Source organism: Rhynchophorus ferrugineus, unplaced genomic scaffold (genome assembly GCF_030347505.1).
Source record: "Rhynchophorus ferrugineus isolate W39M unplaced genomic scaffold, kcgeb_rfMv2 rfM3, whole genome shotgun sequence".
In the NCBI taxonomy this organism is placed as follows: domain Eukaryota; kingdom Metazoa; phylum Arthropoda; class Insecta; order Coleoptera; family Curculionidae; genus Rhynchophorus; species Rhynchophorus ferrugineus.
The window spans coordinates 50,035,979-50,063,271 of NW_027472582.1; the positions used below are offsets into that span (position 1 = coordinate 50,035,979).

Sequence of the window (27,293 nt, forward strand, 5' to 3'; positions counted from 1 at the left end):
AAACAATTATTATTATGTTAGAGACTATGTAGGACTGATGAGTCCTATTAGATATATACCTAGATTTAAGCTATTATAAGGACAAATTGTAGGTTAGTCGGCAACGACTAGTAACAATGTATATAATTATAAAAAAAAAAAAAAAAAAAAAAAAAAAAAAAACCTTTACTAGATGATATGTAATATATGTACCTTTATGTTTATCGGTAGAGAATCGGCTGGAGTGCATATAGATCTGTCAAGGAACTGTATAATCTCGTTGTAGCATATTTTGCATTCTTCGTCCTTGGACATTCTGAAAATAGACATTTTATATGCCGAACAACCATCTTAACATAACTTACAACTCCAAAATCTTTTCGAGTAGTTCGTTATCAAACGGTAACCTCGATCCTTTTAAAATTGTATAGCACTCCTTTTTCGTCAATTTGCCAGATTTTAAATGGTCATTTTGCAAGAAGTACTCTTCAAGACGGTCCAGATCATCCCATAAAAATCTCTTAAGTTCCGTTAATGCGATAGCCCTACAACATTATATTAAATTATTATTTGAATATATCGGGTTAGAGTATTTGAACTTGTATTTGAACTTGTATTTGAACCTAATTGTATATTTTTCATGAAGTAAAAAAAAAGACATCTAAAGCAGTGGCGGTTTTTGATGAAAATTTCAGTGATCTGCAGCTTTAAAAAAACGAAAAAAAGAACGACTTATGAAACGATTATTTTTATAAATCAGGACTATTGTGCATTCTTAAATTAGAATCCCTTTGTGGTTAATTCCTTGGACGGTCCCTAGCCAGATTGTAAAAGGAAAATGGTACATTACGTTACCGCAGTGATTAGAACTAATAAACTGGGGAAGTTAGGTAGGATAAGCATGCGTATAAATATTATTACTAAAAGGACAACAAATGCCACCGCATTCGGGGCAGTGTTGGAGGACCAGGGTACTGGTGAAAGAGCCGGGTAAGAAATATATACTATTACATCTGTGGATTAGGAAATCAGGGTGTTAGTGAAACGTAGACTATAGACAAAAGTCATTTACTGAAGTTCTGTCGCCAAGAAAAAGGATTCCCATTGGAGCATGGAATATATAAACTGGACACCATGTCGGACAGATGGTGATTGTTGCTTTACCAATGATTGGGCCCGAAATAATGACCATTAACATACCGATGAAGTGTTCACCTTATTTTGGTAGTAACCAGTCAGCAGAGAGAGTCTTCATGTTCAACAAAAGAACGGATATTAATATCATTGCTTTTCAACCTAAATCAGATCGCATTTCTGTTCTTACGTACGCACCTACTGACATAAGCTCAGCTTCTTTCGTTTTTTTCACTCCTTAGTGGTTACCTGAATAGTTTATACACGTTGCTTCTCTCTTGCCAAATTTCTGTGTATGCCCATGAAATTGGCATCTTTGAAATTACAGTATTAATTTAGATATTTTACACGGTTCGATTTTTTGATTCTTAGAATTTTTTTAATATAAAAAATAGCCCCTCTTTACATCCTTGTAATCCGTATTATCTTGAAATGGTAGCATAAATAGAGGTACTGGCTTTTGAGAATATCAATTCATTTTGTGTTATTTTTGGTTGAATTGAAATAATGCCCATTGTTATTTAATTTTGCTTTTATTTTTTCAATTTTGGCTGTTGAAGGAATGCCTATTGCCGTAGCTTTGATGACCCTGCTTTGTTTACATTCATAAGGGTGCTATTGAAGTTTGTAGCAACTTAACTAATTACTTAAAGCTGTTGTTTTGAACGCTATATAATTAAATCTCAAGGTTTCTTAAATTCAGTCAAAGTCAGTGACATTAGACTGTAATATTTTTGTATTGTTTCTGTGTTTTATTTTGTTTAATTTTAGGTTGTCCTGGCGAAGATCTTGGTGATTTAATAGCTTTTCTCTTTTTACTTTTAACAGTTATCCAGCCTACTGCAGTTATTCTTAATCTATTTCATCTACTAAGGAGTGAATTGTTTTTATTAACTAGATAATCTATCCCTAGCCAATCCCTAGTATGTTGAAAAAGGAAGAAGAACAACAAGTTCTTCGTTGAACTTGAGAACGTTGTACTTTGTATTGAGACTGTTCAAAATTGTATAAAGATCAGTCATTGTATAAAGTTTATCTCTTGTTCCAAAGCCATAAGTGGTGTTTTTTGGTCGGTGTTCTTCTTCGCATTTGTTTTTATGGATTGTTAAAATTTAATATTTATAACAGATTTCAATACTGTTATTGAAACAGCAATTTATTATAACTTATTTTACCTAGCCCATATGTTTCCCTTCTGACCTTTAAATTGTTTATGGCATTTTACATTTACTGTTTTGTTGTGCTGACCCTCTACTCTGATACTCCATTCACTTTTTATTTTTTTTACATATATTTTTTAAGTATATTTTAAAGTCTCCTTTTACCAACCAGGGTTTATCTGGACTGGATCTACTACTTAACGTGGGCTCTGAACCACGGTCCCCTGCATTAAAATTACCGACTGGCGAGTGACCAACTTAGAAATCATCCCAGAAGACATCCGGTCTTACCCAGCCTGGTTACTGGTGTGACTGGGATCATTTTCCTTGTCGGATTTTACACTCTTGCCTAGGACAATCACAAATATTAAACAGTCACAAATATAAATTTACGACCATGCCCCAAAAGGATTCAGACTCGCGACTATCGCAACATTAGGAGGCCTGTCGCCTTTACCATTGCGCCAACCATGCCGGCCTTTTTAAATTTAACACTGAGCTTTAACATTGTTTTTGTTTTGATTTTTTTAACGCTCAAGTTGTGACACATATGTTTCATTTTCACTTTATCGTTTCATTGGCATTACTTTACATGAATTATAAAAATATTATTTCTTTTTATTGCATGCTTATGTATCAGCCGCCATTGCCCTAAAGAAAATATAAATTCTTTTTATTTTTTTATAATAATACTATTATTTGCATAAAATTATTGAAAATTTAGTGGCATTACTGACCTGATCTTTTCTCTATCGTATTTAACATTATAACAAGCAGCGGAAAATCCTCGGGCTATCGTAATCATTTCGTGCTCGGTAAAGTCATCGCCCATTATTAGGCACAACTTATCTCTAGAACGTGAAGCAAATGCGTTATATTTAATGAGAATTGTCAAGAATGAACCTATATAAACTGAAAACATTTGAATCATATCTTGGGTGCTAAATATAGTAGTTTATTATTATTAATTGAATTATTTATAAGAATTACTTTTTTGAAACAGTAGGTATGATTTTAACATTTTAACATTTAAAATTTTTTTTTAAACAGTAGGAAAATTTTAATAATATTCGAACAAGGAATTGATTTTTACTAGTTCCATCCATTGGCTGTAGTTTTAATGTGCTGAGGCTTAACGACAGTCAGAACTCACAGTTTTTTTATCATTCAGGCTAAACGAACGAAGAAAATTTTGGCGAGCCACTGACCGACTATTTTAGTTATTTTAAATTTTATGTCAAATAAGAAATTATAATTGTATGTATGTCTTAAATCAAAATCTAAATAAACATATAGGTACGTAATTGCTTTAATTAATTAGATTTCTGACATTGCATTAGTTGTAATATTATTTTTATATTAGTTGTCAAATTTGTAACTATCTGACTCTAAGGTATTTTGTAGTTAGTATTTATAACTTTTAAAAATTATAACTTAATTTGAACCTTATTTTATCATTCGTCTGAATATACATTTTGTCATCCATTTCAAAACGGATGAAGTTATAAAAGATTGTCTTGGGCATCAGTTATTTGGTTTGGTTTGGTGTGATCTGTTTTGTTTTTTTTTGTTGGTATTTGGTTTTTGCCCCACAAGATACTTCCATATTTTTACCATTCTATAGAAGAGCTTATGACAAGTAAATGAAAATTAAATAACGTATTTGATAAGTTGGGCAGGACTAACACTTTTTCAGACATTATAACCGGAGTACTTGGAAGAATTCATTGAATCATTGAAACTTTATTTTTAGATTATATTCAGGACAGCAATTGCAACTCTCGTAAGCTTCTGCTTAATTTAATGTCCGTAAGAATCAGATTACAATTTCAGAAATTTTACTGTTATTGTATCATAACTAAAAGAGGGCTTAGAAATAAGTTTTGATATGTTTTTCAAAACTGTCACCTGAAAGAAGTAGAGTCATATTGGTATGATGCTACCATCCTGTTTGCAAAATGCGTTGGTTGCCGGAAAGCATCTTAACAGTTGCTTGAGACTAACAGGATGATTATTAGTGGTAAAGAAGATGACGATTTTATTATTTTTACGAACAGGGATAATGATCAATCAGATATATCAAAAATAGAATCAACTTCCTCAGCTTAAACGATAAAAGCAAAAAGTATCCTTGAACGCTATCCAAATATAAAAATATAATACAAATACAATAAAAGTTCGTGCCCATCAGGATCTGTGTAAGAAGTGTTTTTTAGATAACTACCTGACTGTATTTTGTAATGTGTATTTTCTGACTTGCTCGTGCGGACCATTTGAAAAAAGTCACGATGTGGCTTGCGGATATAAGTTTGACCACTCTTTTTCAACACTGTGACATAACACAAGTGACAGATTACAAGAAAACAAACAAATATAGCATATGATTGGTATGATTGGATTGGCAAATTTGTATATGCGATAACATAAATATGGTTATGTTTATTACTTGGTAATTATATGGTTGTGTGTTGACTTGCTTATTAATTAATATAATCATGATTAGAATGTCATAATTTGATGAAATTCTAATACAAAAATCAAAATACAAGTTTTTATAGTTAATGAAAGAGATATTTAAAAATAATACTGAGACTGAAACTACAAATGTAGTTTTATGAGTACATGCCACTTAAAACAATAAGAAATTTATATTTTATTAGTAGAATCATGTGGGGTAACCGTATGTAGTGAACATCTTAAGAATTACACATTTGATAACTACTAGAAACCTGTCGTATTTAGTTCGCACTTGACCACTAACCATATATCCAATACTTATGCCACAACATTGTTTTTGTAGAGTTTTATTATTTATTTAATTAAATCTCACTTACATGGTAAAGGCATGACAATAAGTTTAAATGAGTAAATAAAATGACCGGGAACAAGAGAAACTCATCACTATTTTATGAAAATGTACATATTTGGTCTAATGTAAGTCAAGGCACTTATTGAAAAAGGATGTTCGAAACGAACAACTGCAGATATTGTTGCAGTCGCAAATAACAACCTTGGGATTGTAATCTAAGAAGTATTATTTTTCTGGCCTAAAACCAGGCATGACGCATACATGGTCGGAGTTGTTAGAGTCTTGTCCTAGAGTGACAACTTGGACCCGGTTATGTGAGACTGCTTCTGGGCTTACCAATACACTAAACCGACACCGCCTCATAGTTGACCACTGTGGGTCGCTACTGCTATTGCATTAAATTTGGGGATATGGCACCCACCAATCGGGCAGCCGTAATTGGGCAAGAGGACCCGGTGAAAAAAAATAGATAATGAAACTAACTAACTATAGATTCGCCAACTTGAGTTAACACAGGACTGGATGCTGTTGCATGGGGGCAAAAGTTATGATTGCAGAGACAGATGAGGTCGTTTCAGCCTGGAAAAGGGTCAGGTTAGCGCTGACGCGATGTTAAGTTCCCAGCATATCGACCAGCTCGGGAACAAGCGCGTTTTCGGAAGAACTTGAGCTGAGTTGTTGTTTGTGGAAGGATTGAAATATGAAATGTTTGATTTCTGGAGTGTCAGTTCCCTGTGAATTTGATTATTTCTGACAAACCATGGAGCGTTTAAGATTCTCCTAAGGAGCTTATTTTGGAAAACTTGAAGACGTTTCACCTGGTTGGGTACAATAAACTTGAATTAGACTTTAGATCCGTGGAGCAGTACGGACCGAATTAACATTTTGTAAAATAAGCATTTGATGGAGATGTGTCTGCTAGAAGGGCATATCAGAGAAGATAGTAGGTTTGGTATCACCGCACCTTTCTGAACTGTTGCGGTGTCGATCTTGAGTTGCGAGACGTGCAGTGTGTAAAGCTTCTTATGGAGATGGCCTGGGTTTTCAGGAGGTAGAAACTAGTATGTAATTTAAGCTAATAATGGATGGTTCAGCATCCTGGTAGATCTATTAATCACCGGTTTCTAAAGAGCCTTTAAAAAAGTTGCTAATGTAGGTAACAGCTTCAGCATTCAAAGCCACTGTACAATAACTTATTTAGAGAAGCAAACTTCTCCTCACCCTCAGTTACCGGGTATATATTGTTCACCGTAATCAAGATGCGGTAGAAAGTCAAGAGACTGGAATCTATCAAACTGAATCTATTGCGCAATAATTTATTGCGTGTACATCAGTTGATTTAGCAGAAACACAGTTTCAGATTTCGAATATTTCGAATGTTGCTCAAGTGCCAATATCACTATATCAGTCATCAAGTTCTCCACAGACACAACAGAACATCGAAATTTATATAAACAAATTCAATGAACAATCATAGGTGTTTTCTGATCCAATGGACAATAGAAATAAGTCAGGTATAACAAATTATTTCACATTGCGTTCCTTGTAACATTTTAAATACTCAATTTACCTTTAAGTTATGTACGTCAAAAGTAATTCACATTCGGACACGATGCAAAAATACAATGAGATCACAATTTATTGTGATCTATGTGTAGTAGATTCTTAAGTATCCAACCAGCCTACATTTTGTTGCCATTGAGTACACTTTATAAAATTTTTCTACTGAATTCCCAGTTTCAATAAAAATAAAAATAATTATTAGAATTAAATATTGTATGTTTTGTTGTTACTGACAAAAGTTTATTACATTAGAATAAACGTTGTTGTTTTTATAATCAACTAAAGCTTTTATTTTGGAAGAAATTTACTGAATATTGCGCACGGTTGACCCGTATGATTAGAAAATTAGAACAGTTAACTAAAATGTTATTTATGTTATTAGTATCATTGTTCCAGTGGGTGTTAAAAAACATAAGAATGTGTGTCTGATAAGGATATATGATATAATGGTATAATGGCAAAGTTAAGTAACAGAATAAATATACATTGATATAAGTTTGATTTTATATTGTGTTGTGATGAATTCAATTTTCAGAACAATTAAATCAATCAAGAAAGTTTTTCACTAATTTGACTAAAAATTAATAATTGTTATTGTATTGAAATGAGTTGATTTTCAAAGATAAACAGCCTAAGTGACAATATAAACTAAATGTTCTTCTTGACAAACCAAACTAAGTTAAAATATTCGTTTTATTTAAGTGCGCATGTGCCCAGCTGGCTAATCATATAGCACCTATCATTTGTTTCCTTGTAGTTTCATGAGTAACTGTTTGCTCATCATTTTTAATGTTTTATTTATTGCATATACACGCTTAAAATTACTATTTTGTCACTTATTGTGAGAAAATTATTGGCAAGAACCATAAAACAATTGTGGTTCTTTGTGGTAATGCTGTTTCATGTTGATAGAAAGATGGAATTTCAAGAGAATAATGATAAAAATTAATTCCTGGTTCGAATTGTAACAGTTTATAACTTGGTATAATAATATATTTTTCTTGTTGTATAGTTATTGGAATTATCATACATCTTGTTACCAGGTGGTCGTTACCTCAGTCTTTCGTAGGTTATCACCGAACTTTCAACGGGCATATTTTCTGCTACAAAATCTTTATATATTGGTCCCAATTTTTCTCTTACTTTTTCCATTATGTGTTTTAAATTAGCTTTGGGGAACTAAACATAAAAAATATATTTTCGTCAGTAGTTATTCTCACGTAAAATATGCATATCAAATTCATAAATAGAAGCTTTTATATTATATTAGCCCTATAAATTAGTTTCCAAAGATTTTTTAAAATTTGAAGCTTTGTTGTGAAAAATAGGTATAATATACAGCCGCTGATTTCCTCCATCTTTAGGGCAACTTATGCATTCCATTTCGAAACAACGATGTATTGTTTGGGGGTATCCCCGAATTGACCCATTTTTTGCTATCTTCATAAGAAGTCAGGGCAGTCACGACAAAATGTCGAGACAAGTCACGACTCATGTATCGGAAGAAGTGGTAATCAGAAGGAAGAAGATCTGGAGAATGTGGTGGAGTAGCATTTCCTCTTTTTAATGTTTCCAAGTATATTTTCACCGGTTTTGCAACATATGGTCGAGTGTTGTTATGCTGAAGAATAACATAGTTGTGTCTTTGCTCATATTCCGGCCATTTTCACACCGTGATTGACTCAAACTCATCAGTAGCGATTCCCATTGATGGTTTGATTGAGAGGCATTACTCAATCAAACCATCAATGGAAAAATTAAAAATTGAAAAAAAATGAAAATTAAATTACTGTTTTAAATTTTTTTACTGTTCAGAACGCTCTTCGTGTTCGGTGTCAAAATCACCACTTCCGTCGAACTAGTATTCACATTTTGAAATCAATGGAGCATAGTTGCCAAAAGCATCGATGGTCTTCAGCCATGTTTTTCTTTAAATTGAAGTAATAGTAAAATAATAAGAAAATTCAAGTGCTATTTACACCGTACAAAATGAGCCACTTTCAAGGTACTGAAATTTTTTTTTTAAAAAGTTTTATTGATTCGTTGATACTGAAAAGTGAAGTCTGTTAGTGAGGCTTCAACATGAAGTCGATGACAAATGTACTCGATGTTATTAACACCATCTATCACACAGCAACACCATCTATTAAAAATCCATTAAAATTAATTTATAGGCCTGATGGTAATAAAATGTTATGAGGTGTGACGAAGATCTTTACCTGACCACAGTTTAATTCCATATACCGAAGAGCGTATTCATCGGCATTAGTTAGTATGAATGTGAATCCGTTTATAATTATGGTAGCTCCAACGAACATGTGTTGTGGTGTGTAGCATAGGGGCGGCTTGCTGGTGAATATTTTTTGACCGGGTAGTTGGACTTCGGCTCTTTTAGTGAACATTGACGTTGCAAAACCTAGAAAATAAATATGTTTTTTATTATAAATTAAGAAGTAATAATTATTTTCATTAGTAGTATTTTCAACCAGATCTTAAATGTTATTTGGGATAAATTGCTTTTAATGATCGGTTGGCATAGCACTATTAAATTTATTCATAAACGTTTTTCTGTAAAATAGTAATACCATACTTGTTATAATAGATCAATTGAAAAGTCCGCGGCATACTATAATAAAACACATTTTTTTGGCAAAATTAGTTTCTTTTATTGAATATAATCCCCTTCAAGAGTGATACACTGATTATAGCGACCCTCCAACTTTTCGATACCATTTTTGTTGTAGTACGATATATCCTTTGCTTCAAAATAGGTCTCACCTCTTCATCCGACGGAAATTTCTTTCCAGCGAGCATTCTTTTGAGATCTGAGAACAAGAAATAGTCGCTGGGAGCCAGGAGAATACGGTGGATGACGAAGCAATTCGAAGCTTAATTCATGGATTTTTGCTATGCTTTTCACTGACTTGTAATACGATGCATTGTCTTGGTGAATTAGCACTTTCTTTTTCTTCAATAACGCTATGTAATAATCGCTGTTGATGGTCCTTCCTTTTTCAAGATAGTCAATGAAAATTATTTCATGCGCATCCCAAAATACAGACGCCATAACCTTGCCAGCCGACTGTCGCGTTTTCCCACGCTTTGGAGCGGGTTCATCGTGTGCAGTCTACTCGGATGACTGTCGATTGGACTTCGGAGTTAAATGATGGAGCCATGTTTCATCCATTGTCACATATCGACGCAAAAACTCGGGTTTATTATGCTTGATCATCTTCGAACATTGGTCCGAATTAACTCGTCGTTGTTTTTGGTCAAAAGTCAGCTCGCGCGGCACGCACTTTGCACAGAGCTTTCTCATACCCAAATATTTGTGAATGATATGATGTACACGTTCAGTTGATATCTTTAGAGTGTCTGCTATCTCATTCAATTTTAATTTACGGTCATTCAAAATCATTTTGTGGATTTTTTTAATGTTTTCGTCGGTAACAACCTTTTTTGGGCGTTTACTGCGTTCACCGTTTTCGGTGCTCATTTCACCACGTCTGGACTTAGCATATCAATCCTGGATGGTTGATTTTCCTGGGGCAGTATCTGGAAATTCGGCATCAAGCCAAGTTTTTGCTTCAACTGTATTTTTTTCCTTTAAAAAACAATATTTTATTAAAACGCGAAATTCTTTTTATCCATTTTTTTCAAAATGCTATAATTCACAAACTAATGATCCGATAGCTGTTAAATTTATACACGCATATTTTGAGCGTTAGGATAACTAAAAATCATATGGTTTTAATTCTAATACCGCCCTCTATGTGCCAGGCCGGGGACTTTTCAATTGACCTGTTACTTTTAAAGAATAATCAGCTTCTACAGTGGTTTTCTGAAACCATTAGTTTGGCTATTTTTGTTTATTACGATCTTGAGATTTTCGATCATTACGATACACAGCCTTTCAGTGACCAACATATCATTGGATACAAGGAAAACAAATAATTATGAAACATATTGTATATGCCAGCTGCAATAATGCCTAAAGTTAGTTCAAACTTAGAGCATGTGTAATTGATGTCTTCTTTTCTTTTAGGCAATATCAAGGTTTTCTCGCACTTTGACTGCTTTGTCAAAAACGGAAATAATTTGACTCATGTGTTTTGTTTTTTGATATTGCGATAATTTATATCTAATATCAAAATAAGTCATTATAGGTAAAAAATAGCCGGTTAGTGTTATTAAAAAAAATACATTTTTACTATTAACTTTGAGCGATAAGTATCTGATATACAATATATGTTTCATTTTAAACGTAATCTTTTGTATTCTTTCAAAATAAGTGTTTTAGTTACTATTTTTCATCGGTTCCTAAAACTGGCAAATGAGGTGGATGTGGAGCAAACTACACTTAACTCGGAACTTGATGAATTGCCTTGATGTAAGACATTTTTTCTCTCACTTATGGAGCATTATAAAAATTATTTAAAAGTTTATATGCTAATTTCCATTAATTTCTTTGATACTTCTATCCCAAAATAGTCTATTTTGACATACATTTCCCATGGCTATGCTTTTTAATACAGTCGTCGTCTTTGTTCGTTAATAAGCCATTGATTATTAAGTAAATGACACATCTATAGCATTTATAAGAAATGTAAACGACTCTGACTAATACGTAGCTGATTTCCCTAGAACTCAGATATTTTATATTCTGTATTCTTTTACATCGCACAGTTTAGTAAAAAGCACTCGAATTATCGCGTCGACAGTATGTAGCATAAAAAATTCTTTTTTATAATAATTTCGCGATGTGTGATATTTAGTTAAAATTTGTTTCTCTTAACAATCTTTTATAATAATATTTGGTGGTTAGTAGCTTTAGTGGTATATAACATATAGATTATATCGATAGGAAATATAGATTTAAAGTTTATAAATAATTTCCGAGCAATTTCGAAGAGAATTCCGAAATAAAATTTTCCCATTTTATTTAAATAATAACATAATTGACATAATCCTCATATATATTTTAATGTATGATCCAGACCTGTAGCAATAACGGGTCTATTCTGTGATTGTTAATAATACATGCCATGATAATATAATATGCCAAAATAATTTTTAAATCTAATAAATATGTAGTGGATACTAATAAAATGCATAGAGATGCTTTTAACAATAAATAAGAAACAACCATATAAAACAATTATACCTGAATTCCTTTTGGCGACTTCAAAAACGGAGACAGTATCGTCTGTCAGATAATAACTGATAACAAAGTTACGTGAGCAGTTTTCTGGAATCTTTGATTTCATTTTCGCTTCAAATCTTAGTATATGCGAGTCCAAACCATTCCTAAAAGTAGTAAAACTTTGGGTATGACAATATATATTATTGATACATACACGTATACTTTATTTAAATTCAAGCGGAAATATTAAAGGTGCATTTAATTAAAAAAACCTACAATTCAGGGGAAGTATATTAGTGATATTATGCTGATATATTATTAAGACTGTGAATTAATTCTGAGATATTTACAATAGATGGCATATTTTATTCTGGATCCTTGCTGCGACTCCAGTAAGGATCCAGTGGATTGATAACCGCTACGCACCATGCAGTCAGAGAATACACAAGACCAGGATGACGACATCTCTCTCACCCTTTCCTATTTCGGGAATATTATCACCTTAGTTAATCTATATTATAGTCGATCTTCCCGTCTATTTTGTGAAACTTTGTATCAACCAAATATGTTAGAGGAACCAGTCTATTTACTCGTATAAACATCAACAATAACAATGAGTAGTGCTTGCCAAATCGTTAAAAAAATCGCTGCATACTAATTATATGTTATTAATATTACTTTTTTACTAACATTTGCCAGAGTATAGATAATCTATGATATTTTTAGAAATATTAAAAATCACAATCAGTTATAATAAAGACTTGAATCTACACAATATCGCTCAAAATTAATTCACAGTCCTTCTCTACAGTTGATGTAGAGATATTCTAAGAAGTGTTGATGATTAAAAGTAGTAAAAACGTTTGTCAGCATCATGTTTATTTAGACGACTATTATTCCACAGTTGTTGAAGAAATACCTATCGTATAAGAGGAATTTTTTGAAGTCTCTGTGAGGCGCTTTCGGTTCTACGGTGATACAGTTCTGGGCAGAGTCTTCGTACGTGCCAAAGCCATTCCAGGGTGGCAGGTCACGGTCCTTCGGTTTTGGTATATAAACTATTTTTTGTTTAGTGCTCGGTAAGGGTATGGGGGTGAACTCGCTAATTCCGTATTTTGTGGCATAGTAGTCTTTCGTGAAAGAGTCGCAGTCAATTAGTACCAATTTCCGTCCATAACAGTTTACAATAGCTGAAAATTATTGAAGAAAAATTTTAATTTAAATTAGAATTAGAAGAAATTAGAGCAGTCTAGACGAAAAAGTGTCACTGAATCTAAATGTATATGCCAATCGGCTCTATGTGAGAGATATAATGTATGATCTCTCTATGTATGAGATGTGAAACTCTAGATGGCAGTGAATTGCGTAGACTGAAACGTTTATTACTATTCGATCTTATCAATACACAGGTTAAGTACAGTTACTACTGTACTTTACAGAGTACTACTACACTGTACTACAGATAGTTACAGTAGGTTAATACATTGAGGTTAAGTAAGTACAGATGAGATAATCATTGAGAAGCTAATTCTTTGCGTTCTGAAAACGACATCATGTAAAACGACCAATTTTGGTTTCGAGCCAAACACTCGTCAATCCTTTAAGCTCCGGGGTTAGTGTGCGAAGTAAACTACACTTTTCGTGGTAAGAACTTCTTCTTGGAACAATGGGTTGGTGGGTTTCATAGTTGGGAAACCAAATATTTAAGCCAAAGTGGATGTATTTTTTTTGGCTAGGAGATTCATGTAGTTTAGAGTTTCACAGGTCCCCTACTCGTCTCAGTACAATTTCATCATTTAGCTTTCATCTAGCTGCCAAATATAATAGTCAAATTATTTTAATTTTGGAAACTCTACAATAATTTACATAAACCCAAGTGCTGGTTTTCGACTGTAGACTTTCTCTTACTGAAACCAATTGGGTTGAAAAAGTTCCCATTCCATGGTTACAGCATATCGAGAGTACTGCTCCCTCTTCTATAGACAGACAAAATACCGCGTACTTAAAAATAGGACGATGAAGTACGGTTCTGAATGCCCTATTTTAAAAATGTTCTAGATCAAGTAACACTAATAGTAGTTCAACAACTTGTAGTCCTAAATAAAAATTTTCCTCGGAGTTCTAGAGGTTTTTTTCTGTTTATGTTATCAAATATTTAATGAAATTGTTACCATAGTATATTTACTTTATGCTTTAGCAATAGTTGGTTGTTTATTCCTTTTAAAAGTCTTTCATTTCCACTCTTATTGCTTTTGCGGAGGGTATCGGACTATTAAAGTGTCAGATTAGTGAGACTCTTGATAGTTGATTTTATTATTTTAAATATATTTGTTGCATTCCGAAGTAAATAATGTATTTATACTATAACAGTACCTTTTGGAAGCAGAAATATCTGAGGTTCATGACAATTAAGGAGTTTAAAACAAATATAAATTAAATCAAGGGTAAACATATTAAAAACTGTATTGTAGTAGCTACCTCATAAATCGAGTTAGACTTGAATTTGGTTTCAGAAGTTTGGGTTGTAGAACGGCGGTGTAATATATTACAAAAACTGGAGAACAAATCATATTTTACGGATTTAATAATTATCTTATCAGTTTCTTGGGAGAGGTATGTTGAATAGCAACGGGGTACTGTCAGGTCAACCACTGCCAGATTTTTCAATTATTAGAGTGAATAATTTAGTAAATTTGATATTGGTTCATTTTACATCATATTATGTTCCAGTGTAGCAGATCGACTCGGTTAAACTATGAAATGTTGAATTAATAAAATCATGTTTTTTTTTAAGTAAAATGATATGAAATAATATCTCAAGCGGTATAAGTGACCTACATCCAAACAACAGCTACATATAAAAGATTAATTTTATACATATTGACATTGTTTATACCTAAAAATTAATATTATTCAAATCAGATTATGCTATATGAATTATTTAACTAATTTCCACAGAAAATTATAAACACATAAATACTGAAATAAAAACGAAGCATCAATTACCACCAATGGTCAAATCCTTTTCTTCATAATATTCAATGTTCTCTCTACCACAGTCCAAAGGGTCAACAATATAGCGCCTGTTACTTAATGCGGAACCCAGAACGTTCAAAACCGTATAGTTTGAATTACTACCAACAGGCGGTAACTCTTTATACCTGTAACGCGGTTCAATCAGATTTTGAGAGTTTTCATCAGATTTCATTTATAATGAAGATATACCTTTTCGGTAGCTTTCCTTTTCTTAAGAACATAAAACTTGGTTCGCCGCCAACTTCCGTCTGTAGTTCTTTAATTTCAATGGTGTCGTCGGCCAAGTAATACCTCAGTTCTAGCAAATGCAAGTAACCATATTCGGTTATATTGTCATCCCAGTAGGCGGTAAAATGGAGAACCTATAAATATATATATTGCCTATATTAGGATTTAGTATTACTATTGTCAAATTTATTATTAATTTATTATATAAGCTGTTAGTTTTAAATGAACAATATGGACCTGGTCATTTTATTGCAACGCAGATATTCTTTGCGACTTTCTAAAAGTTCAATCTATATATTAATCGGCTTAGCGAAAATTTTACGTCCCTTTTGGAAGAAAACTATCACCGTGACTTATATCGAGGAACAATTTTTAAGCCTAATATTTTTATGTAATATGCGTTACAAATAAATATATTCCAATAACACAAAAAACGCCCAAATCAAGTAACTTGGAATAGCCGTCAGATCAGTGACACAAAATATATAAACAAGCCCAGCGGGATAAGAGTTTAGCTCGCCGACAATGATGCTAGGAGTAGAAGTTTTTCAAAAACATTTATAAAATAAAATGAAGGATACTGTTCTTTAAAACTAAATGAGTGTTTGAAGTCGCTAAATAACGCGACTCTAAATAAATAAATTTAGAAAAATATATATTTAAACAAATATTTTAGGCTATGGCCAATGCGCTGCCAGTCTTATACGGTCGATTATTCCTCGTTTCTGTTGTACCTACATCAACTAACAGCGGACGCTTAATTCGTAAAATCAATCTGGCAACGGTGTAGTAAATGTAAAACAAAATACTAACTGAATATTGCAGGAAATAAATATGTTGATTTTTGCATCAAGTCTTAAAATGAATGTTCCGTATAATATTACCAGTTATAAAATAATTTACATTTATAATTAATTTCTCATTCCTAATGTTGGCGAGTTGTTAGCCCCCACGCGGAATATATGACAAATCAACAAAGTAGAAAGCATGCAAGCAAAACAAGTGAAAACCATCGAAGATAAACTAAAGATGAACTATCTGCAAAGGCGATATTGCTGCAAGATGATTTAAATAAATAAGCAAAGAACAAAGCAATTTTATTTAAAAATTTAGGTAAATATATGATTCAGTTAATTAGCTTGATTTATTTATTGTTTTTGTAATATATATTTTAGTTCAACTATGGAACACCTAGGCCAAATGAACAAATTATGAATTATTAACAGTACATTTATAAACATTTTAAACCATTGATATATATTAATGCATTCCTTCCCTGTGTAGAGACAATCCTTTAGTATACCTTTAGTAACTGTAAATAATAAATTACCTAATTGTGTTCACTATTATTTTTATACATATGTTAAATTCGAATATCAATTTCAAAATTGTGATACTCGTATATTCTCGCCTTTAACATACTTTATTTATTATTCCATACTTATGTTTTTACCATAAAAGTAAAGAAAGATCATGTATACTTATATTTGATGCTCTGAAGTTATTGCAGTTCTGAAAATAATATTACTTATGATACCATGTTTTAATGTTCAGTGGCGTAGTAATTTACAATTATTAATGCTTTGTAAGTTATTGAAAGTTCTAGTGAGTGTTAGTGTTTTAGATATTTATTATTTTAATTAATATTATATATCAAAGTCATTTCTGATCATATATTGAAAATAGTGTGATAACAAGTTTTAGTAACATATAATTTTATAAATAAATTAAATACATTGTGATCGAAATGTGTCGAATTTCACAGGGCCAATTAATTTTTACATAAGAAAACAATAATGGACTTAAATAATCTGTTGAAATTCTACTCTAAAATTAATATTGCTTTAGTATCTGTAAATGGTTTTTTATCAAGAAAATGTATGGATTTAATTTTTAAAAATAACTTTTAATTTAAAACTGAAGTCGCACTACTAACTGTTATTGTACGTTATTGAAATTAGCTGAAAAAGAGAAGGTTAAATGTCAATAGTATAATTTAAATTTATCTCTTGCAACATTTACTGTTTACTATGAAAGATAGTAAAAGTAGCACATCAAAACAGTACAGATTTAATTATAATGCTGTAAGGTGGAATCTGAATTTGATATAAGAACGAATGAAGTTGTTTAATAGTTTAAAACAGAGTATGGATAATATTTAATTTATAATATTTAAGGGGTTACGTGATCATAAATGTATCCAGATTTTTATAGGATTAATTAATGACATTTACTACATATGAATTCCATTAATAATATTATTCGGTATAAATTCGTTATTGAAGCATATTGCACCACATATTACTACATCACGGCTTTTTTGTATTGATATGAGTGATATAAGTGTAAAATCTGAAAAAAAGGAAAGAAAACGTTACTGACAGGAGACATTTGAAAGCCTCTAAAGTGATTCTCCGTGTAAAATATTTTATTCTAAAGTCTATATATGTTCATTAATACGATCGAGTAAAAACGTTTAAGTAAAAAAAAACGATTGACCCTTGTAAACGTTTTAGTCTACGCCCTTCATTGTTGTCTGATTGACAAACAAATTGTTGTGCTCTGAAATCGTTCGAAGTACTTATCAGTAATACTTTGAATTTTACTTGTTATGAGTTCCTGATAGCGATTATAACTCGCAACACTTTGCTTTGGAATCGTTGAATGATAGCTGTTTTATTATATTTGCTAGGAGTAGATAGTAGATAGTTGGATTCTGTAGATCTGTAGGATCAAATAGGCGTTAATTTATATAGTGACACCTTCTTATCTAAAGATAACTTCGATTTGCCTCCGGCAAGCCAATACATTTTATCTAGTTTAAGTCCTAATAGCTTTCGTTTGGCAAGTATGTGCTTTTTCTAGGCCATTTGCAGTTTTTGATCGTAATCGGATTGATGAAACGGGACAATACTGTCCCGTTTCAACATCTATAAAAACTGATAGTATCTGATATTAAACTTTATTTCATCTGCACCGGAGGGAGAACAGTCCTCTTAATAACCCATAATGCTTCTCACTGACTAGTTGTATTTGATATGACCATTTTAGACGGCGGTCGAAGTGAACCTTAAAGTATGTAACGATTTCATTCAGTGAATTGATTTCAGCAAAGGAATGTTTACGGTGGGCAATTATCACTTGGGATTTTTATGGATTAATTTGCAGCTTCCAAAATCCATATGCTTATCGGATTATTATATTTAGCTGCTCTTGGAAAAGGAAAAAGTTTATCTACATACTGGGTCGTGTGGGGAATGTTTTTGGTATATGTCATAGTGTGCTCAACATTCACTATATTGTATTGAAATTTTAGCTGTAGCTTATACTATAAGGGAATGTACCTAGATGTACCTAGTTTAAAGTTAGTAAATAGTTACCCAAGTTTATAAATTAAATTCGATTTTTGGACCCCAGTATGAGAAAAATTCCTAACGTTATTGGATGCTCTGAACTCAGATCTTCAATCCGTGTTCTCGAGTTCGCGCATAGTGGCAGCACTGCGCTCTTACAACGGCTGTCAGCTAATGATGTTGCTTTAACATTATTTTGAACCTGTTTTTGTACTCTCATTGTGCTTTAAAATGTGTGAAAATGTAGAGATGACGTTAAAAAGTCGACTGATAGTATTTTGTTACTGTGTGGATGTTATATGCTCTTTAAATGTAGTAACATCATATATGGATGATTGCAACTTTTTCTTGATGAATATCGTTGGTATAAATGCAAAAAAAAGTTCAATGGGGAGTAGAACCACTTTCGAACGGTTTTACTCCCCATTGGAAATACTAAACCATCCATTCCGTTGGCACACGCAATATAAACTAAGGAATGCTACAATATAATACGTATAATTTTGGCCAAGATCAAATACAATTAGCATCGATGAAAAATTTGGAATAAAGGTTGCGAGATAAATTAATTGTACTTAATTACTAAATATTTATTGATTTATATATTCATTACTGATTGTTAGTCTATTGGTTGGGATGCAATCTGCATTCACGATATTTTGCTGTTTTTGTTTCTGTGAAATAGCCGTGCGGTTGATCATCATTATGGGAGAAAGGTGTAGCCGAGTCGAATCCATCATGAGCCAGGATAACAATACATGTACTTTGGACTTTAGGCCACTGGATGTTTTATTACCACCCCTTTACATTAAATTTGGTTTTGTTAAGAACTTTGTCAATGGGCTGAATGGCGAAGGACCGACTTTCGAGTATTTAACTAACTTGTTTCCAAAACTTTCATACATAAAAATCAAAGAAGGATTATTTGTTGTAATTGTTGTATTTGTTGTTTATAAGGCAAAATATTGAACGTCTGATGAAGCAACAGCATGAGCATTGTTTCAAAGTGTCATTTATAACTTTCTCGGTACTCGACAATTTGTTGCAAAATTACCACAAGATTGTAGGTCGTAGGTCTCTCAAAATATATTTTCTGCATTCCTATCTTGATTTTTCCTACAAAACTTAGGCGATATGAGCGACGAGCCAGAAGAGCGGATATAGCCAACATATAGCGAATGTCGAATCCAAAGAGTTTGGGAGGATTAGTTCAACCTCTGTTCATTTTTGATTAATACTTTTTAATTTAATAAATGACTCAATGGCCGAAAGCTATAAGCAGTTTTAAAAAAGGAGCTGCTGATTTGTGTTCATGCCCCCAATTTACCTTATAACCAGATTTTGATTTCTCAGGTTCAATACCGTGTATCTGCGTTATGTTAAGAATATGTTAAGTAATGTTAATTATTCAGCCTCCACGGAAGAAGTAAGGTAAGATTACGGCGTTTTTGTTATTTGAGGCGGTGTAATTCGTAAGAAAAAAGTTGGTTTTTAAGGTAGCATAAGCCTTTAATACTATAAATTAAATAATAGCAATTACATTTTAAAATTATACCTTTTTGTCGTTCTCTAAGAATTTTCCAAGGGTATCAACGTTTCTGTTGGGCTTTTTGGGTTGCATAGAATCTTTATCATGTGATCGAATATTCATGTAGGGGTCGATGGGGACCACGATTGGGTCGGGCACCGATATACCACACCTATTCAGAAACGTGCGGGAGAAGTGGTCACAATTAGTGATCTTAAACACTTTTCCATAGAGCTCAATTTCGCGTCCTATGTTAAAATCGATGAATTCGTAAAAGTTATCGTCCATGGGTGCTGGTATTCGTATTCTTTGTCTTGAAATTAAAGTTCCTGAAAAGTTAAAAATTATAAATTAATAATGCACAATTATATTATTATGCATTTTTGTAATATCTGTTACTAACTTTGTAGTTGAAAATAAATAAAAATGTTGATGTCAGAAAATGTATTTTTTTTAAGGACAAAGTGAAATTTTTAGAAAATGCATTGATATATTATTACTAGTCGTTACCGACTAACTTTTTAATCATTTATTTATACAAAACTAGATACTTATCTAGGAAAACCCGTTGGTCGTTACTTAATCTTTAATAACAAAAAATAAAAGTTAGTAGCACTTTTCAGTGTTTTTACTATTTACTGTACTTCACTACACAATTACACAAAAACACACGGTTTGGTTCTTTTGAGTCTCTAGTTGAGTCCTAGTTGTGTTTTCCAAGAGTCGCAGTATTTAGGTGTTTATATGAGAGTAGAATTTTTCATCAGGTCTTGTTGTTAATGTGTTAATTTTCTCTATAGCATTTGGAATACGAACGTCTCGGTGTAAGTAATTGTTTGTAGTATCTAGGTGCATTGACAATACTTCTCAGCACTTTATTCTGAAATATTTGTATTATATTGATACTACTCCCGCATAACATTCCCATAACTGAATTCTGTAGGTCCATATAAGCTTTAGTATCTGCTTGTATAGCAGCAACTTATGATGTAGAGATAATTTAGATCTTCTTCCAAATAATGAATACATTATTTTCAATTTTAATTCGGTTTCCTTTCTTTTCTTTTTGATGTGCTCCTTTTAACAAACTTTTGTGTCAAGATTAATCCCCAGATAAAAAGCATAGTTACATCATAGGGCAATAGTATTATTTATATTTGTTTTGATGTTATTTGGTATATATATATATATATATATATATATATATATATATATATATATATATATATGTATATATATATATATGTATATATATATATATATATATATATATATATATATATATATATATATATATAATGTTTGTCATATTTGTTAGGTATATGAACAGTTTGGTAGTAGGTGAAATCAAAATGCACTGATTTACTTTCTTTAACTTTTATTCTCCCGGTTTGGTTTCACTTATTTATATTAGTTACTTGCGTGTTGCAGTTTCCTAGTTTTCCTGGCTTCTTCGTTATTGTATCCAACATCAAGTATCAGAAAATTTAGTTATAGTAATATTTTCTGTTTATGGTATGTCACATATATAGATTAAATAAAGAACCGGACCCAAAACACTACCTTGCGGTACACTTTCTGTTTTTGTCATTGTTGAGTAAGCTTCTTTTTATTTAACTCTTACAATGGCTTATCAGAATATAGCAAAGAAGCTTTTTTTTTCTCTTCGTAAGCTTTTCCAATAATTCTATGTACCTGATCACTTGTTGAATGTTTGCTCATAATATCAAACTCATATTCAATTATTAGGTTTTTACTATCTATGATTGTTTTAATAATTAATTTTAACAGTAATTTTTCTAATACTTTGGATACTATTGATGGTAGTGAAACTCTTGCTACATTTGGTTGTTTTCCAGATTACGTAATCATAGATTACATAATCATCTTTAGCCATTTTTTAAACATCTGGAACATTTTTTAATCTAAATGCTGCATTAAGCAAGTCAGTGAGTTTTATTGTTGAGTGAGTTGTTAGTGAATTGTTAGTTCTTGGTAGATTTTTCAGAACTTGTCTGGTTATTAGGTCATAGCCTAATGATTTTCTGATAGATAATTCGATTGATATCACTTTTTGTATCGTCACTTTTTAAAACATTGGAGCTTATTTTGGTGTAACAAGTTTAATCCGAACATTTTCGCCCTCGCTGATCGGTAGATTATGTTTTCAAAAACAGTTTCATTTGCTTTAAAGGTTTGTTCCAAACTATCGGTAAATGATTGAGTTTTGTATTTATTGTTGGGTGGTCAATTTATCCTCAGGTCTTTTATAGATGGACTGTGCAAATTTCATCCGTTTAGGTTTTTAGTGTCCTTTCAGAGTCAACAATCTGTTTTCTGGTCATCTACTAGATCTAGCAAACAGTTATCTATGGATTCATTTTTCATTTCCAATGTCTCCCTTTTTATCCTTTGCGTTAATCTATTTTTATTTTCAGGTTGCCATTTTTCCTATTTTTCGTTCTTTTCGATTTATTTCAGTTTCAGCTTAATTTTAGGGGTATAATTAGAAGCAGCTTACTGGATGGCTACAACAAATTTCTCTGCTTCTAAGTTTAATGATTCGGTTGTTTTGAAACAAAGTGAAAATGTCATATTATTTTTAATTAATATGGATATTAAGTATTAATAATGAGTGCTTCTTTTTCTAGATTTAATTGTGCTTAGAATTACGTTTTTTGGTAATGGTAGTTGGTATATAAAACGTGGTATTTTTCCGCAACAGATTCAGGCTAAAGAAAAATAACCAATTTTTCCCTGTCTCCTCGTTCGTGCTTGTGTATAAGCACGAAGGGGTAGCGGGTGTCAACAGTAAAATAATTTATAGGAAAATGCGTCCTGTGCGCATCAAGAGAAATTCTTTCAAGATGGTGCCAAGTTTTTTATGAAGATATTTTTTTTATTCTTTCATACATGAATACTTCAATTGAGCTAGGTGAGTTTCCTCGATGTTCAAAGAGTTTTCCATTTAAAGTTGGTGGCTACACATCAGTCTGTAAAGCTTAATGCCGAGGATCCTGGCCGGAGGCGACGTTAAGCTCTAGTCCAGATAAACCCTAATTGGCAAAAAGGAGACTCCAAAATATTATTTAAAAAAATGTGAAAAATAATTATAATTCCGTATTTATGTTTAGCCACTATCAAAAGGCAAATAAGATGTGTAAAAGATGAAGTGTACAAGCGTCTATTTTTTAATCGATCTGATGTAAAATTTATTTTAAGATAACTATCGTTTAACTGCAATTTAACACTAGAGATTTAAAATCTGGTGTCTAGCTTAAAGGATCACGATAATCCTTCTATAACCTTGATTCTTGACTATCAGATTTTACTTAATTTATTGTTACCATTTAGATTCCCACAATCGTGTTCTGTTTGAAAATAATATATGATGATGTTAAATAAATCCATATGATGTATCCGATGAGTCTCAAGCCGGATATATAGACCATTTCCTAAATTTCGCCAACATAACCTAGTATTATTAAGTTCAGAAGATGTGTCAAAACGGCTTTAGTAAAAAAACCTCTTGTTAATTTCAAAATGATAGTCAAAAGTTGAAAATGAACAAATTAAATTTTGCTTTGCTTGTATTGCTTTGCCCTTGTATAGTATTGTTTAGAACTGTGCCTTAATGACCATTGGCTATTTGTAGACACTAAAAGAATATTCAAAGGGAACAGATTTGGTTCAATTAAAAGAGTGATAGCTGATTTGAAGCTATCTTTTGTTTCCTTTCTTTTGAATCATTTTGCATTTAGGTCGAGGTAACGATATAGGCAGCTAATTCATTTAATTGTTTATAGAATTGATACATATTCTGCGTTATTTGCTAATATGACTTTAATAAAATAAAGTAAAACTGTAGCGTAATTGTGTCATTATATTTCAGTGTTTATGTAAATTATAAGTAGTTAATAAGTGTGTTATTAATTAAAGACATTTCAGTGATAATTCTAAGTTTCTGAGTGATAACTAACTAACTATTTTTAAGTAAAAAGGGCGGAAAATCCATTCTATTGTTTTTATCATCAGTTAAATATTATATACGTTATATATATGAATTAAAAATGATGTTTCCATCGTAAATATGATACTAGTAATATGATATATAAAATTCAATGTTTTCCCCATTATTTATCAACGGTAATTTCTACAAAATTACAGATAAGATAAAGGCACATAGATTTGATAAAAAATTATTTTACCTGGAATAAATAAAACTGAAATGATTTAGATTGAAACGTAAATATTATTAACAATAAATAGTATTATACCTAAATAGTTATACATAAATCCCTATACTTTAATACATATAATATAAATACCGATAAATGAGGACCTATATACTCTCATCATTTTTTCACTTTAATTATATATTAATATACTAGCGACCCGCCCCGGCTTCGCACGGGTGCAATGCTGATATTAAAATAAATACACTACAGAAAAAATATGAACGTTGTATATAAAAACATAGCGGCCCGCTCCGACTTTGCACGGGCATAAAATATATATGCCTATGTCACTCAATGAAAACATGATTAAAATCGATCCAGTATTTTTGGTTCATTCATTACTGCCCTTGGCCTGCACGCATTAAATTTGTAGTAAAACAATTCCTCTTCCCCTATACTTACTATGAAGATTTCCTGCTATCTTTGGAATATCTAAATTCATACAATTTTTATTACATTACACATTTTTAAACGCAAATTTTAAATTTGTAATATCTCCGAAAATATTTGTTTAATTTACATGCTGTAAGGAACCATATTGATCTATATTAATTGCACACTGTATTTGAGGTACTTAATTCGATAAGGATTAATGCCGTATTGCTTAAAATAGCTTCGTAAATAAGCCATTTTCTCACGTAAAAAGTAAACAATAAAAATGGTTAATGTGGGTTATCCCTAAAAGATAAACATATACCATCGCAGACTTTTTTGTAGACTTTTTTATGGTGTACAATACTGTAGTACATTAATTTGATCTAACTCGTAGGGTTAGGCAGCGTTTTTGCTAATTGCTAAATAAGCCTAAAAAATAGGTTAATTTACGACATCACGTTAGAAACCTCTAAAATTAGCAATGTTGCCTTAGTATATTATGCATGTATTATACATATAAACCTTCCTCTTGAATCACTCTATCTATTGAAAAAAACCGCATCAAAATCCGTTGCGATTTAAGCGCACATAGGGATATAGGGACAGAAAAGGCGACTTTGTTTTATACTATGTAGTGATTAATCAGAATTCCTGAAATCTTTTCCAACAATTTTTCTCATTAGACTTTCAAACATACCGTGTCAACAAAAATATGTTGGTTAGGCAGCGATCTATTTTCGAGTTTCTTCAGAATTTCAATACCGTGTGCTACCAAGTCATGCTGTATCAATTTGAACAAGTAGTAGCCAGAAGATACTATATCTGATGAGTACGTTAGGTGCGCTAGAACCTAATCCCCAATAATTAATAATCCATTCTAGCTGTTGAAGTCTAAGGATTGCTGATCTCAACATATGCTTAGCCAGACTTAACTGTCATGAATATTCCGATTCGGTGTCGATAGAGAGGATTCGAGTTACAATAGTGTATCCTTCACAACGTGTGGTCGAGCAATGTCATACTCGTTACTGCTGGCCCTTTTTTACAGTAAGACGTCGTTTTATTTGTTTAAAAAATGTCGGACAACAGTTTTATTTGGTTTAAGCAGCTCGTAATAACATTTTATGGTGATCATGATTCCGCTTCTGTTTCGATATGGATGGTTCTACTGCACTAACACGTTATTTTTTTTTGCACCTGGAACTATTGTAGTAGATCTATTTTTCATCGGCAGTCACATTGTGCTAGAAAACGTTTGCTTTTTTGCTGGGAAAGCAATGAAATTGTGATATTGAAATGGTTCGAAATGACATTTTCAGTTAAATTCATGTGGTACTGATTTTCCATCCTTTTGGATCTCTTCTACGGCATGTTAACGCATCACTTGCTAAGCTTCCTGAACAATCTTTGAGAATTCGAACTGGGCTATCGTAATAAATGTCGAGAATGTAATTTTGTGTGTTGCATGATTAACGTATATATACGCTAAATAACTCAATAATAGTAAAGGGAAGACTTTGCTAGGAATATGTTTTTACATTTTTCATGTGTTAATTAAATGACAACAAAGCCATTTAACCTTAATATAATAATTAACTTTCCACATTTAATGACTAAAAAATTTAAATTGCAAGTCTCAATCTCATTGATGACGGGATAATAAAAATTAGAGATCAGAGTAATAAAAGATTAAATTGTCACCAAATGATATATTTAGTAAGCTTACGTGAGTATTTAAGAAACTAATAGAATAATAAATTTAGTCTAAAAAAGGAAAAGCATTTAATTTCGTAAGTAATTCTTGCTATAGTTAATTATAGGTGATGTTGAAACGACTCGAAATAGAATTTTCACTAATTTCGTGAGGTAGCAATTTTTTTCTTTTGGATTTTTCCCATTGCATACAAATGTCTGAAACTCCTTTGAGGGTCTAAGTTGAGTTGTGGATTCGATCTGTTTTTTCCCTTCAGATATTTTTTAATTATTAATATCAACATAACTCCTTTTAAATCGTTGAATGTTGACGGAACAGCATCAAGTTTCTAAAATTGCTTGATGCTTGCTGATGACAGCAAATACTCAATATCTCAATGTAACAGGTCAATTGAAAAGTCCCCGGCATACCATAGTAAAACACATTTTTTTTGGAAAAATTAGTTTTTTTATTCAACATAATTCTCTTCAAGGGTGATACACTGATTATAGCGACCCTTCAACTTTTTGATACAATTTTTGTAGTGCGATTTGTCCTTTGCTTTAAAAAAGGCCTCGGTTTCCGCGATCACCTCTTCATTCGACGAATATTTCTTCCCAGCGACCATTCTTTTGAGATCTGAGAACAGACATTTTATGTTCAAAATTGACGTAATCTCCATCAAGAGCCATACAATCATTCCAGCGCGTCTCTAACATTTCAATACCACTTTTGTAGAACGATTTTTCTTTTGCCTGAAAATAGGCCTATCACCAGTTGCTGTCCATTCAGATGGCGATCCTTTTAATTCCGGAGTGAAGTGATGGATCTATGCTTCATTCATTGTCACACATCGATGCAAAGATTCCGGTTTGCTTCGTTTAAATATGGCCATACACTGATTGAAATCATTAACACGCTGTTGTTTTTGGCCAACAGTTAGCTAACATGGCACCCACTTTGAACAGAGCTTTCTCATAGTCAAATGTTTATGAAATATAAAACCAACACATTATTTTTATATCTGTACGATGTTAGCTAATGCACGCAAACT

The 27,293-nt window shown here is 31.9% G+C and overlaps 1 protein-coding gene across 1 annotated transcript in view; it reads right to left on the reverse strand.

The window, feature by feature from the left end:
- Efhc1.2 (EF-hand domain containing 1.2) overlaps positions 1 to 27,293 on the reverse strand; it is a 39,426-nt gene that overhangs the window by 9,078 nt on the left and 3,055 nt on the right. The window contains exons 4-13 of the mRNA XM_076399285.1: positions 19,961 to 20,262; positions 15,014 to 15,186; positions 14,795 to 14,949; positions 12,708 to 12,978; positions 11,810 to 11,952; positions 8,865 to 9,061; positions 7,700 to 7,824; positions 3,011 to 3,124; positions 345 to 524; positions 193 to 295 (exon numbers count right to left, since the gene is read on the reverse strand). Of these exons, the coding sequence (XP_076255400.1) occupies positions 193 to 295; positions 345 to 524; positions 3,011 to 3,124; positions 7,700 to 7,824; positions 8,865 to 9,061; positions 11,810 to 11,952; positions 12,708 to 12,978; positions 14,795 to 14,949; positions 15,014 to 15,186; positions 19,961 to 20,262 (1,763 nt within the window). The remainder of the gene's footprint in view (positions 1 to 192; positions 296 to 344; positions 525 to 3,010; positions 3,125 to 7,699; positions 7,825 to 8,864; positions 9,062 to 11,809; positions 11,953 to 12,707; positions 12,979 to 14,794; positions 14,950 to 15,013; positions 15,187 to 19,960; positions 20,263 to 27,293) is intronic.